At 38.5% G+C, this 15,509-nt stretch overlaps 1 protein-coding gene across 1 annotated transcript in view; it reads right to left on the bottom strand.

The window, feature by feature from the left end:
* Nucleotides 1-5,436: 5,436 nt before the first annotated feature.
* The window catches only part of LOC117987661 (ras-related protein Rac1), a 51,675-nt gene continuing 41,602 nt past the window's right edge, over nucleotides 5,437-15,509 (bottom strand). The window contains exons 2-6 of the mRNA XM_034974696.2: nucleotides 14,497-14,568; nucleotides 10,315-10,495; nucleotides 9,895-10,029; nucleotides 8,841-9,014; nucleotides 5,437-7,996 (exon numbers count right to left, since the gene is read on the bottom strand). Coding sequence (XP_034830587.1) covers nucleotides 8,859-9,014; nucleotides 9,895-10,029; nucleotides 10,315-10,495; nucleotides 14,497-14,568 — 544 coding nt within the window. The 3' untranslated portion in view covers nucleotides 5,437-7,996; nucleotides 8,841-8,858. The remainder of the gene's footprint in view (nucleotides 7,997-8,840; nucleotides 9,015-9,894; nucleotides 10,030-10,314; nucleotides 10,496-14,496; nucleotides 14,569-15,509) is intronic.

The raw sequence follows: 15,509 nt of genomic DNA, 5'->3' as shown, positions 1-15,509 counted from the left end.
TACCAAACACGGTCCTCCGCCTTCCTCATCCACCCGCTCCCCGCATCCTTCTTCAGGTCATCGGTCCAGCAGGCTAGAGGTCGTCCTACACTGCGCTTAGCCTATAAACGCCGATTTTTAAAGCTCTTTAGAGCTCTTCTTTGATTTCATGTCGGCTACTTTGACTTATCGTCGATTCACTCTGCCTGGACTGTCGCTGGGTTTGAAATAAAACCAGCATTTGAACAGTTAATATAAATATATTTCGAATTATTCAGAGCTTCACAATATTTGGAAGAAGTGCCTGACAGCGTTCATCCATCGAATTTGACGTTCGGCGCATTTACCATACAATACTATTACGTTTCGTATAAAATGAACTGTACAAGCGGTTACGAATAAAAGCAGACACATGATTTAATTTTGTCGTTGCATTTACCGCAATATAATTTGTGTGGGGTGATTGCTCCACATAGTTGGAATTACAATCATCTTCAAAGACGAATTTGATAAGTCTCGTAAGAAAAGCATTATGATTGTCATTTTCAAGCAGAAAAATTAGCTCCAACTGTCAGGATCAAAGCCATTTGCGTGTGCGCACAATTTCCTACCTCATAATAGTTTGCTTATTCAGATTTAAGCTCAAAGAGAGACATATTAATTTGCTTAAACATTGTCTTTCATTTCATTAAATTACTATACTAGGGCGTTTAATTTATACGCTCTAGTGCGGGAATTTTTTAATGGCGGTCGACATTTATGGATACCGAAGATATTCAACAGAGGATTTCACCTGGTTTAAGTAGGTTTCCTATTGTAATATTTCATTAAACGTTAAGGTAGGCTTAGAAAGAGATAGCAGCGGTTTTGAAGAGCATTCTCTTTATCACGTCGTTGTAACCGACAAAACGTCGATATGAGGGACAGAGACAACGCTCTACAAAGCCGTCATTCTAAAGGTCGATGTACACTATTTTCCGCCGCGTACTAGGTAAGTACATTTTATAATTCGGTAGACGCAACGACAATTAGTTGATTACAAAATGTATTAGTAACAATGAGATAACAATAAAAGCTAACACCAATAAATGTTCCGTCAGTTACAGTAGACACTAGTGGAAAAAATTTCGACTAAAATGTATATGCGCTAACATACTAAGCTTTTTAACTATTTATCTAATACGATTGAAACAAATCAGGATCAGACGTATCTATTGATATTTTAGTATACATTTTTTCCCCAGCGTTTTCTTATTGTACAACGAGAAAACACCAATTTTTAACCGCCTTCCAGAAAAATGGAGGTCCTCAATTCGGCATGTATAGTCCGCGACAGGTTGGGATGGCAATCAGGGTATGAGGCGGGGGTATGCTCCGCAGACCCACACGTCACCCGCACTCGCCCGCACCGGGTTGCGCGGGTGTGCGGGGCGTTCCCTCCCCGATTGCCAATCTCCACCTGTCGCGTACTATACAGTACGCGGCTGAAAATAATGTATATCAACCTTTAGATGGAGATAGCAGATTTGTAGAGCACTGTCTCGGTCGTTGAAACCGACAAAACGTCATATGAGTGACAGAAACAACGCTCTACAAAGCCGAAATATCATTCTAAAGGCCGATGTACATTACTTTCGGCCGCGTACTGCAGTACTTGTTTTTTTGCTTTAGCCCTATCCTCCAACCCTCTGCACCTCCCAACGCATCAAACGATACCTTAAAATCGATTCTTGTTTCAGATTCAATATCAAAATGTAACATCAACCATAAAATTACTTTACGATCCGTCCGGTTGAATTTCGTTTGCATTAAGGTCTTTTTTCGCTTACAGTACATTTAAGTCTGAGCCTTAGACAAGTTTTGATTTACAGGAAAAATGGCAAAATAATTTTATAGTCGACTATACATGAGCTAAGCTGTGATAGCCTAGTAGTTAGGACGTCCGCCTTCTAATCGGCGTCGGGGGTTCGATCCCAGGCACGCACCTCTAACTTTTCGGAGTTATGTGCGTTTTAATTTATTATATATCACTTGCTCTAAAGATGAAGGAAAATATCGTGATGATCCATAATGTTCTCAAAGGTGTGTGAAGTCTACCAATCCGCACATGGTCAAAACCATTCTCACTCTGACAGGAGACCCGTGCTCTGTAGTGAGCCGGCGATGGGTTGATCATGATGATGATGATACATGAGCTACAAGTGTGAGAAGAAATCCAGTCTATTATTGAATTGCGCTGGGGCAAAAGTGCATATTAAAATATACGACCTAGTACACGTCCCGAAAATTGCTAATGAGCGTGGCCGCCATTTTAGTGACGTCAGCACTAGACTGAAGTTACAAGTTGATGGTATATTTTATTTGGGCTGACGTCATTTCGATATTAATGAGACATGGTTCCAGCGCAATAGCAATTTGCGGGACTTACAATTTACATATTGACAGTCGTCAAAGAAAATATAAGACTGAATGTTTTTTTTACAAAATATCATTATGTATATTATAATAGCATAATATTTCCCATAAATAATTGAAACTATATTGGTCGAATAATATAATTTTTACACACTTTGAAATATACATGGTTAGGATTTGCACTGTTTTAGAAGTCGAGTGGTTATTAGTGACGGTTCAAGTTTTACCCGGTCGTGCAAGACTGACAAGAAAAATGTGACTTAATCGTTACTTAAGTTTAGTTAAAACGAGACAGCTATATCTCTCACATAAATTTGTCTCGTTTTAACTCAATCTTAAGTAACGATTAGCGACTCTGAGTACGGCAGTAAAACCCATTGCCATTTGCTCATCTAACGTCATTCCAACCGGGTAGATTAATGACGCCCTTCCTAAACTTTATCCAAAAAGTTTATGGTATCGTTCATATATTTGTATGTTGCGTTAATTTTGTGTAAATAGATGTACAATACGCAGCAGAAAGTAATGTACACCTTTAGAAGGAGATAGCGGATTTGTAGAGCGTTGTCTCTGTCGTTGAGACCAACGTCATATAGGTATAAATGCCAGAGACAAAGCTCTACAAAGACAAAATGACATTCTAAAAAGGCTGATGCACGTTACTTTCTGCCGCGTTTATTATATTAGTTTGTTTTAAAATTAACTTTTGTAAAGTTGTATAGTCCGCATGGAAAAACAGCCAAGTGTAAACTGATACAGATTTTCAATTCACTCAATAGTCAAAAAGTTCACAATTCATATTCATATAGTCTAACTCTATGGTAGTTAGCTCTATGGTTCAACTGTCATGTCAGAAGTACGGTTCACCTTTACAATAAGGGCTAAAATCTTACTTTTGACATGAAATTCGACACAAAAAGTTAAAATGGCGCGTGAGAAGTTAAATTTTACGTTATATGTTTGTTAACTTGTGAGAAACCAACTGGTACTGATTCTGAGCACAACATAATTTTAGAGTATTCGCATCCCCTTCTTACTAATGTAATATGAAAAGGACAGACGCAGTTTGACAGTTATAAATTTAATTTTTAGATGGTATAAAACCCGTGATTTTAGCGCACAGTCGCGAGCCTACTGTTTAAATTTGTAGCGTGCACTAAAATTTAGAGTGTTTAAATGTAAAGTTCATGTTCTGTCCCTTTTTAGCATTGTTCAAATGAGAAGGATGCAAAAACTCTAAATTTAGTTTAGAGAAAGACAATGGAATCGGTGCCAGTGTTGTACCTACTAATGACATCATTCGATATGATCAACCATGATTTTTGGATTAAGTTGATAGACTTGAAGGTGCGTCATGTATAGGAACTTTTAAAACTGTTCCAATAGATTTTCATTCTGAAATGTTCATAGAAAAATATGTTCGATATTACTTCATACTTCAGGACATTACTTAATAAGATAATGTTATTGACATAGGTACTAGTTAGCGCACAGGTAATGAAAAAGTTTGAATAGATTTAAAGTAATTATTTCCTTTAATAATGATAGCAAATACACATACTAACTAATATAAAAAATGTGATCAAAAGCGCCCTATTCAACGTTTCCTAGATATAAAAATGCATCACCATAGTAAATGGCGCGATCACTTACATTTTAGTTTTTAATTCTAAATTCACCATTATTTACATGCCTGTTTCTTCTAAATATCTGCATCTGAACAATACATTAAAACCTTACCAGCTATGTATGTACCTATTTTGTGCAATTGTTGATGCTTTTTATAAAAAAAAAACGAAGCAGCTAAGATTCCATTTTCAAATATTTAAAAAGTAAATTGTCTATGGCATCGATGTCGATAGTATAAGCAGTAACAATTGCACATTCCTTAGCATTCTTATGTGTACTAACGTTTATTACTTATTTTAGGAGTGGATTTAGACAGCAATTAACCTATGCTTAAGAGCATTTCCACACGATCTTGTCCTACCTACATCATTACGGGCAAGTAAATACACGCTGAAATTTTAATGGTTGTTTTTCCGAAGCGAAATGATTTTGCCGTTGTATTACAATCGATTTATAAATATAAAAAAATATTAGATTCAAAAATGTCAAATTTACAGTCGAGAAAAACAAAAATCGAATGAGACATCGTGATACCGCGTGCGCGCAGGCTAGTTTATGCCGTATCGCTGCGCGCGAGAGCTTATGCTCTAAACTTTTTCACTTTATTGGCAGCACGGTTCGAGTGGATGTATCTACCTACTATTCACGTTACGTCTAGGGAGTTACTAATGTTTCTCACACTTTCGAGTTCTCGATTTTTTTTAATTATTTCAAAATTCAAAATTTCGATAGTACTACTGAGGGTAAATCGTTCTGCCGCCGGAAGACAACCACTAAAACTTCACCGTATAGATAGTTTCATACATTTTACTAGTTTGTGTCCCAGTATGAAATAGAATAGTGTGGAAATACTTTAACAGTTAAAATCAATCAAAACATCAGTACGTCGCATAGACAATTAGGCGTAATATTAAAAAAATAGAAGGCCGTGGCGAGTCAATTAAAGCCTAAACCCATTTATCACATTTTTTTTTCGAAAAATGTCTCCCAAAGACTAAGCGACCAAATAGAAAAAGTCATAACTTGGTCAGTAATTAATTGCTTAACTTAATAATTGTGCGGCATTTCACAGTAACCTTTATAAGTTTTAATAAGAATAGACTAATATATAGCTTGTTTAATAATACTTTGGACCAGGCTATAAAAAATGGGGTTAAAATTTTAATAATGCATACAGTCAATGTGGGTAACTTTACCTTTCGGAGCAACATTGAGAGAAGACATAAAAAAACTTATTTACCCTTTCACGATGTTTAAAGTTCCCCTAAACGGTCAAACATGTTTGTCAAACACGCCGTCAATAAAATTTGCCAAACACATAGTTTGTTTGACGAACGCAGCCGTACACCTTCAAGCATGTTTGACAAACAAATTTGCCAAACACGTAGTTTGTTTGATAAACGCATCAACCACGACCGCAGACGTTCAAATAACTTGACAAACATGTTTGACCGTTTAGAGGCACTTAAGTTTATATTGTGTTAAAAAATTAAAGAGCGAAAAAATTATACAACGAATCTTTGAATTTCATTTAAAAAAAACTTTAAAAGGCGTATTTAGAAAATGGCTGAATAAAATCATGAATCAAGAAAGCTTTTTTTTATAAAATTGCATTGGACTGTCCTTTAACTTACTTCGATATGTATCTAACGCATTTCACTGGTGCTAAAATATTGCGCGTCGAGTTTATAATACCTACATAAGTAGTATGTGAAACGCAGATATTCTAGTAAATAACATAACACATCAAATATGTTGGCAACGATCATTTTACTGCTACTTTGTGCCTGCCCATTACATCAAAAACATTAAGATAAAATCAACATTTTTATTAATTCCAATTTATTTAATAGGATAAACAGTTGATTTCGAAACCTAAAAAAAAAAAGAAATCTTAAACTTAAAAAGTAAGGCTTACATTTCATATCGCATTAAAAAACATTTAATACACGTTACGAAAGTTTCAATATTTATACATAACATTTTTTTTAGTGAATACTGTGTATGTACTTACAGACACCTAATAATGAAATACAACAATTAATTATTGGGAACGAAAATAAGCAATAATCATAATAATTAATCAAAAAATATAGTAATCTCTGTCTAACACAAAAAATTTAACAATTCCACATTTAAACACCAACACACCAATGCCAAAGAGGATTTTTTTATCTCTTATTGATAGAACAAAATGATGATACAGAACTACCACTTTTATAAGTTACACCGATGTACCTGCGCAGAAATCTTATTCTTAAATGGCGCGAAAATGTCTCAGCCAATCATAGCGCGCGTCCGTCCGCTATTGGTTGTTGCCTATGCGCCATGTTTTGTACGCGCGAAACGGGTCTCTGTTGTTTTTGTGTTTAAAATCTTAACGTCAAGCAATAAGGTCTGTATTTCATTGCTGTACATTCAGTTTTAGTCACTTTTCTGCGCAAACGGATTTTGCCGATGCAACTCATAAAAAAGTGCTAGGTACTGTAAAGGTGTTCAAGAAATAGTGTAGGAATGTATTATAAAAATAAGGTGCCATGCACAAGACGACATTTATAACGTACGCATGTGTCTCGAACACAAGTCCCGACAGTGTTTCCTCAACTGGATTTGTAAACGTACACAGAAGTCTTAGTACAAGTTTCACATCTCGGCAAAGTTGATAAATTACGAGTAAAATGGTTGTTTTCAAGTCGTTTATTCAGTACCTCCTGCTGATCTGTATTTAACAACGCTTCTGGTTAAGATGCTATGCTGGCTTTAAATGTTTGGACGATCTCGATCCGTAAGATCCATTTTACTATAAAGTTATGATGTTACGACAGTCAAATTCTATCAACGTTATCGAGATGTAAACATGAGCTAAGCCTGTGTAACTTTGCATACATTTGCAATGCCATTTCCAAACACTGTAGACACAGTAGATTACCCGTTAAAATGTCGCCGCATGCAAAGGCTCTTAAAAATCGCGTTATGAAAAGCACCCAAATATGAATACTCGGTAATCGACACTCGATAAAAAATCTGACATGTTCCCTTACTATATAATGTCACTTAGCCATAGACAACTGTCACATGTCAGTGTCGTTCCACAGATAATACAAAAGCGTTTACAATACGGAGCTCACTCACACCGACTCACGTGACATATTATAAAGCCCTGGTTAAACACAACGCGCGACGTCAGCGATGTGACGGCTGCAGCGCGACAGGAAGTCAATCTGAAGGCGTGACTGCAACGACTAGCAATGTGAAAGGGTTATTTATCTATTTGATGGTAAAGTTAGCTTGTCTCTACTCAGGATTTATGCCAGAGATAGTATGAAATAAAATGTAGTCTATGGGGATTTCAGACTAAGATGAAAACAGGCTAACTTGAAAGACGAATGGCAGTTTAAACCTGTACCGGCTGCTATCAATAAATAATCTGATCGGTCGAAACGCACACGTATTCAGTTTCAGTCGAAATTAGAAACGTGCCCGTAGGATGCAAGTCGATAGAAATTGAGCGGAGTGGAGATGTGATCGACAGACGAATCACAATAGTAAAAGATGACGTGATAAAATGATCACGTGATCTATCGGTAATATAATTGGTCAGCTGAAAACTCTGGATCGGCTTTGCTACGCTCAAGTGGACACCCAAGTGTCAAGTGACAGGCACCCAAGAGCTGCTATAAAGACTCATCGCAGCCGTGACGCGTTCAGTGTGACATCCCGTCGTGCTTTTTACATTTTTACGTACATGTGCACGTGTCACTATTGTCACGCATTGTACATAACCAGGGCGTAAATGATGCGTATTTTAACAGTTAAGAATTAACATCTATTGTATTGCATTTGATTGCAGTCCATGTTTTTATTTTTTAGTTCATACAGCACTCAGGTGGTACGATGAAGACGGATCGTTTGGTGCGCTCTATCTTATTATAGCTAGGCTGTTTACACTGGCGTCGTACTTCGTCTACTCTCTCTGAAATAGAAAACTAAAATGAAAATCAATCCATATCTGCCGTCTTCTATCGAAAAAGTCGTTAACTGCAAAAAATAGTTTAAGTGTTATCGCCAAAAAATATGGAATTTTGGAAACAAAAAAATCTAAAGTTTGCTACGTAAATTACCTAAAAACTCATCATAGAAGTATTTTTTAGAAAAACAAAAAAATTGTTTCTGAATATCCCGAAGTTTTTCGGCGATAACTCAAAAACTAGTTTTTGCAATTACCGCGTTTTACAAAAATAAACAATTTTTAATTTGTTTGTGATGTAACCACAAATTCACTGTTTTCGTATTTTTCACTTTACTTGTGCCATAAGATCTTACCTACCTGCCAAATTCATGATTCTAGGTCAACGGGAAGTACCCTATAGGTTTCTTGACAGACACGACAGACAATAAAGTGATCCTATAAGGGTCTCTTTTTTCCTTTTGGTGTACGGAACCCTAAAATAAGTGCATAATATCAAAGTCGAGACGAGTTCAGACGAGTCGCAGGGAGCCGCTGGATCCAGGCGGCGCAAGACCGTGGTGTGTGGAAGTCCCTACAAGAGACCTATGTCCAGCAGTGGACGTCTATTGATGTGATGATGATGATGATGATGATGATGAATATCAATGTAAAGTTCTTGAAATTCACGAAGGCGAGTGGCTCATGCTTGTGTTTAAGTCGTATCGGTATAAGGTTGGTACACTGAATGTGTGCGTTTGCGACTGATTTGGTCCGACATGCACGCACACTTACGCAATGCCCGTGCATCCGACGTAACCACAAGTAAAGTCCGCTCGCCTTCGTGAATTGCAAGAACTGTAATACGTACCCTGACGCGTCGCAATCCTTACAGTATGGAGCACTTCCGCTTCACCTTGACGGGCTGCACGGGGCACAGCACGGCGCGGATGGCCTCGTCGAACACCGTCTTCAGCCCCTTCTGCGTCAGCGCCGAGCATTCTAGGTACTTCACCGCGCCGATCTCCTTCGACATGCCTAGGCCCTGCAGACGAAATGACCTATGTAAATATTTTCTGAATGCCCAGCACAAAACGCGACCGACAGTAATGTACATCGACCTTTAGCAGCTATAGATAGCAACTTTGTAGAGCACTGTCTCTGTCGTTGAGACCGACAAAACGTCATATAGGTATGAGTGACAGAGAAATGCTTTACAAATCCGAAATGTCATTCTAAAGGCCGATGTACATTACTTTCGGCCGCGTACTGTATTTAAACTGCCGTTACTGGATTAGCAGTCTATTTCAATTTTCAAATGTTTTTTTTCTGGAGACATCCATACAAATTCGAAAGTGTTTATGTCTGTCTATCTGTCTGCTATCTTGTTATAATTATTGGGATGATGCCTATGTCAAAAATAAATATATTTCTTAGGAATTATTAAATAGAGGGTCTTTCAAAATACATAAAATCCACATCCGCTGTTAGTTCAGTTTGCTAACCATTTTAAATTTGGAAATTACATCAAATGTTTATGACGTCACATCTATGTATTACAAGCTCCCATACGAATGGTACGATTACACCTACCGAGTAGTGAAGCGAGACAGTAAAATGTCACTCGGCCGAGACAGTGCTGTTGCTATGAAATTGTGGCGAAATTGCACTCGTTAAAGTGTTTTTATCAGCCGAGTACTCGGCCGAGGACACTGACTCTGTACTCGGTAGGTGTAATCGTATCGTATCATTTTGACGTTTGATAAAAATTCGCTGATTTGACTACCCTATTAGCTGGATACAAGTCGCGCAAGACCACAATACGTCTGTCGGTTGACGACAACGAAATTTTCTTAATTACATGGACTTCTCTTTTTGACCTTTGATTTGGGACAAAGTGTTGCATAAAGTATCATAATACTTACTGATGTATAAATGATGGGCGTTAATTTTTTGTCCTTCAGCTTTTCAATGGTGTCCTTGTCTTCGCGAAGGTCGAGCTTCGTGCCAACAAGGATGATCGGCGTCGACGGGCAGTGATGCCTCACTTCTGGGTACCACTGAAAAATTAAAAATAATCGTGTTAGAAAATGAAAAGGTCAAAAACATTATTTGTATGTAATTTTTAAATAGATAGTTGGGGGTTGAGTAGTAGGCATGATGCATCGCATCGAGCGAGCAACGTGACAAAATAAACTTGTTCTCCACACTGCTGAATAAAGCTGCTCCAGAATGTTTTGATTATTTTTGCTATGCGAAACATAGTACACAACATTTCAAAATACTGACCCTTTATCTGTATATATAGGGGCGTGGAACTTTAAAACTCCAATGGAGATGGTTACCTTTGCGCGTACGTTCTCGAAGGAAGCTGGGTTCACCAGTGAGAAGCATATGAGGAACACGTCGGTCTGTGGGTAGGAGAGCGGCCGCAGTCGGTCGTAGTCCTCCTGCCCCGCCGTATCCCAGAGCCCCAGGTTTATGGGCTTGCCGTCTACCATAACATTTGCGGAGTAGTTGTCGAATCTGAAATGGTAAAATGCAAATTATGTGTGAGAGAGAAGTTACAGGCGATTATAAAAATACTCATTATTAACAATCAAACGAATTTTGTAGGTTATATATTCCAAGGATTATTTCAAACGAAACACGAAAAGAAAATTTTGCTTGCATAAAATTCGACAAAATCTGTGAGTTTGTCAAAACTCTGATGGTGCCTACTACCCCGCTCTTATACATAAACACCTCCGAAATCACTGAACATAAATGTAGCATTCATCAAGGGAAACACATCCGTCGTACATCCTGAGGAAGCTACTTTAATACCAGTCCGGAAGTGCCGCTGTACCTGGCGATAATGGCGAGGAAATTAAAAATTGGCGGCGATCGCAATGGATCGGAGACGGTCGACGTACAAGGATCTAAGCACAGCTCCAAAAGAAAAGAAGGCCTCGTAACTCGTTTCCCTCCCTGCAGGCACTGTTAGATCTAGCTCCCCCCTCGTAAAGGTCTGCCCCCCCCCCCCCACAATATTCAAATTACCACGGACTCGACGTACGAAGCGATTGTTCTCGTTTCTATTACGCACCGTTTGAATATAGAATGCCCTTCCGACTTCTCCGCCAGCTATAATATTCAGACCTTCAAAAGAAGAGTGAATATATATATATAGTACGCGAAAGGTTGAGATGGCAAAGGGGGACGTCCCGCACACCCGCACAACCCCCGCGCTAGCTCGCACTAGGTGAGCGCGGGGGCTGTAAGGATTCCTCCCCGATTGTCATGTAGACTAGACCTGACGTCGCGTAGGTAGATACTTATACATCTTCAAGGCAGGCGCGCTCCACCTTAGACATGATGTTAGGAAAAACGCGGAAGAAGACGTGGGTGGACAATTGAAACGTTTATAACCTGTTTATACTTAGACAACCCCAATTCGCTTTCCGAACATTACGTGTGTAGATAACAAGTTCTGACGGCATTCAATACTTCCGTCATGATTAAGGTTTCTCGAAGTAACAGGTGGCGGCGTTCGCGGAAAGAGTCCTCACAGGATCATTCGTTCGTGCTCAAGGCAACGATGACTAATAATAACAACTATATTGATATTATTGCAAGAATTACAAACTAGTTTTGTTTAAACATAACAGCTGGCAGCCAGACTTCAATAGGAAATAGAAAGATTTTTATTCAAATAAACTTGGAAATACAAAATAAATATAAGTGCTTTTGAATCATCAAAAGAATCTCCCACTGCTAGTTCGGAATGCCGAGAAGACTCTGAAAAGAGAGAAATCTGCGGAGACCTATGTTTGCTTGACAAAATACTCTGCTAGATCTATCATTCATCACTACGATTGACGGAATTGACTGCTGCAAAATAATATCGTCTACTCAACCCTAAAGGTACGCTTACACGGGCAATGAAAATTCCAGGCAATTTAGTCAATTATGACGTCATGACCACACGAAGCAATTTACTGCAATACCCAGCAATACCTGAAAATTTTAGCAATGTTTTTGCTCCAGATCGATCCATACGTGTTGCCGAGCAACAATTGCTTGAAAAATTGCCCATGTAAGCGCACCATAAGATTTGCAAAAAAAGTCGCGAGTAGTAATTATTGAAACGAGTCGTGGCTCATGAGCATATGTGGATTGTGGACACAGCTGTAGTAAGATCATTTTTTGCTAAAATAATAAAATTGGTACACCAACTACGAGGGTGGATTGATAAGTTTCCGGCCTGACTAAGAAAAACAAGGTTATTTAAAAAAAAAATATTTTATTTCTCAACATAATCTCCTCCAAGGCTGATACATTTCTCATAGCGGTGTTCCAGTCTATTAATGCCATCTCTATAGACTGATTCGTCAAGCTCCTCAAAATAACCATTTACAGCTTCGATTACTTCTTCTTTGTCCGCAAATCTCTTACCGCCAAGCCATTTTTTGAGGTTAGGGAACAGAAAATAGTCACTCGGGGCTAGGTCTGGAGAGTAAGGAGGGTGCGGCATCAATTCAAACTTTAGATCGTTGATTTTAGCCGTCGCAACGATTGACGTGTGCGCTGGTGCGTTATCGTGATGAAACAAGATTTTTTTTCTTCGCCAGATGAGGTCGTTTAATTTTCACCTCGTGGCTCAAACGTTGCAATAAGTCTGCGTAGTATTAACCAGTGATAGTTTTACCCTTTTCAAGGTCATCAATGTATACTATACCTCTTGCATCCCAAAAAACAGTAGCCATAACCTTGTTCGCCGAAAAAATTGTTTTGCCTTCTTTGGAGTTGGTTCCCCTGGTCCAATCCACTGTTTAGACTGTTCTTTGGTTTCAGGAGTGTAGTGGTGGACCCAAGTTTCGTCAACGGTTACGAATCGACGCACAAATTTGCTTGGATTGCTCTTATACAATGACAAATTTGCGGTAGAAATGTTTTTTCGAATCAATTTTTGGTCGACTGTTAGCAAACGCGGCACCCATCTTGCACAGAGCTTTTCCATATGCAAATGTTAGTGCAAAATATGTTGCACACGTTCATATGACATCTTACAGGTCTCAGCTATCTCACGCACTTTCAATCTGCGGTCTCCCAGCACTATTTGATAAATTTTTTCGATCATATTTGGAGTTGTGACCTCAACGGGGCGTCCTGAGCGAGGCTCATCAGAGGTGCTCACCACGACCCTTTTTAAACTCGGAAACCCACTGCTTAACGGTTGAATATGACGGGGAGGATGTCCCCAGTGTTGAGTCCATCTCTTCTTTAATTTCCTTCGGCGTTAACCCCTTCAAATAAAAGTATTTGATGACAGCACGATTTTCCTGCTTTTCCATTTCTACGAAAAACACAGAGGCGTCTTGTTCAGCGTGCTCTCAAACCTAAACTAGCAAGGCGATCGGGCTGAAACTATAGCTACAAGCTATCCAAGGATGGTACTATAGAATGTCACCTTAAGGTAGGCCTAGTGGCGCCATCTCTTGGTCAGGCCGGAAACTTATCAATCCACCAGCGTATAATAAAATTATTTAAATACTTGAGATAAATATTTAAATTAAGACCCATACTCGTGGCGGTAGGTATAACACTAATCAAAAAATATTGCGTTCTAAAATTCATTTCAATTTTTTTCTAAGAAACATGGTATCCATTGTAGAGTAATATATTATGCAATTTGCAGTGATGTGAATTCCCGGCTTGCTAGCAATCATTCAGATTAGTGTCAAATCGAACGCGGGCTGTATAAGTGAAATTGGGTCAGCTCTGGTGAGAGGCTCCGACAGCGCCTACCCAACAAGGAATGCAGCAACTGATTAGGAATAGCCGAATAAGTCTATATTTAACTTTTTATTTTCCGTTACGTATACCTGACGGTTAATTTCTAAATCGCCGATTTTTTTACTGAGGAATAAAGGAAAGTATTTACTATTTAGCTTAACCTACAAAAGAAGCTATGTTTCAAATGTATTGAACGCCGCGCCGATTAGCATGAGTTCGATGCTGTTCGGAGCCACCTACTACATTCATCATATTTAAGTATCTCCTTTAAACATTATTTTAATTTGCGATTGATTTTGATTTTTTTTTTTTTTTTTTTTAAAGAATATTAGCCAAATTAAATGACTAATATTCCCCTTTCCTCTCCAATTAAGCGTCAGGCTTGTGCTAGGAGAAGGTACGACAATAGTGCAACGGGCGGGATTTGAACCGTCGACCTTTCGGTTTTCAGTCCACTCCTATACCGGTTGAGCTATTGAGGCTCAAGACCATTGACCATTGACCATTAAGGTCATTAAGGATTCCGAACCACGCTGCACGCAGCAATGTAGCGGAACATTGCGGCCTAGCTCGGAATGTAATCTCAAATAAGCTTATAGAGATTGTATGGGGACCAGTAGTGCCGCGACAGCACTGTTGCGGCAGCACTGCTGCGTGCAGCGTGGTTCGGAATCATACCTTTAATCATCTAGTTAGTGTAAATGACACTGCCGTTCCAACTAGATGTAAAATAAATAAAAAATACTTACACTGTTGGTATGTACTCCCCGGGGAAGGCGTTTGTGGTGTAACTGATGAGAAGACAAGTTTTACCGACAGCTCTGCGGACAAAGAAAGGGATTTCATATAGCTTCATTACTCTTAGTATTATTATTAGTCTTACTATAGACAATAGAGAAATCATTTGTTTCACTTAGGCCTCCTTTAAAGGCTCTTATGATGATTAGTTTAGACACAGGTCCAAGTCCAACACTGGCAAGGTCCAAGAGTGCTCATCAGTACTCACTATTTAATATTATCCATACTTCCATGTCTGTCTGTCTGTCTGCTAGCTTTTCACGGCCCAACCGTTCCACCGATTTTGATGAAATTTGGACATCCCGGGGACGGACATAGGCTACTTAAGAGTTCCCACGGGATTTGAACCTAAAGCCATGCGGATGAAGTCGCGGGCATCATCTAGTAAATAATAGAGATTCCAAATTCAATCAAACATTGGTCGATTTGGAAACCCCAAATACAACATGACTCGAATTTCACGCGGATGAAACCGAAGATATTGGTTATAAGATTAAGAAGAAAGAACGATAAAAAGATAGATATAAAAATTATTATTAAAGTTAAAATAAAAAAGATAGAGATAAGTAAGGACACGACTATACAAATTGAAAAGCGCAGTTTGCACGTTACCAGAAATAAATCAAAAACAGTTGGTCAGGATTTCTACATTTAAAAGGATTAAGCATTATAAATGGAATTAAAAACTTTAAATTGAAGCTCAAATGTTGAGATCTGTAGTGTTCATTAAAGCGAGTATTCATTAAGAGACGGATCCTTGGTTTAATGAATGAATGTTATGATTCATAATTTTTTTTTATTCTCTATATGTAGCTCAAAATCTCGGATGCGGAAAATGAGAATACAAGACTTGTCTAATGAATGACAAATAGAAGTAATTTTGACCTAATTTTAATATGATTCAAATGCATTTTTTTAAAACTGGTTAAGTGCAAGTCTGACTCGCACACGAAGAGTTCCCTAC

This window comes from Maniola hyperantus, chromosome 13 (assembly GCF_902806685.2).
Source record: "Maniola hyperantus chromosome 13, iAphHyp1.2, whole genome shotgun sequence".
Classification (NCBI taxonomy): Eukaryota; Metazoa; Arthropoda; class Insecta; order Lepidoptera; family Nymphalidae; genus Maniola; species Maniola hyperantus.
Note: the sequence above shows the minus strand (reverse complement) of the source record. Positions and strands in the feature narration are given on the sequence as shown.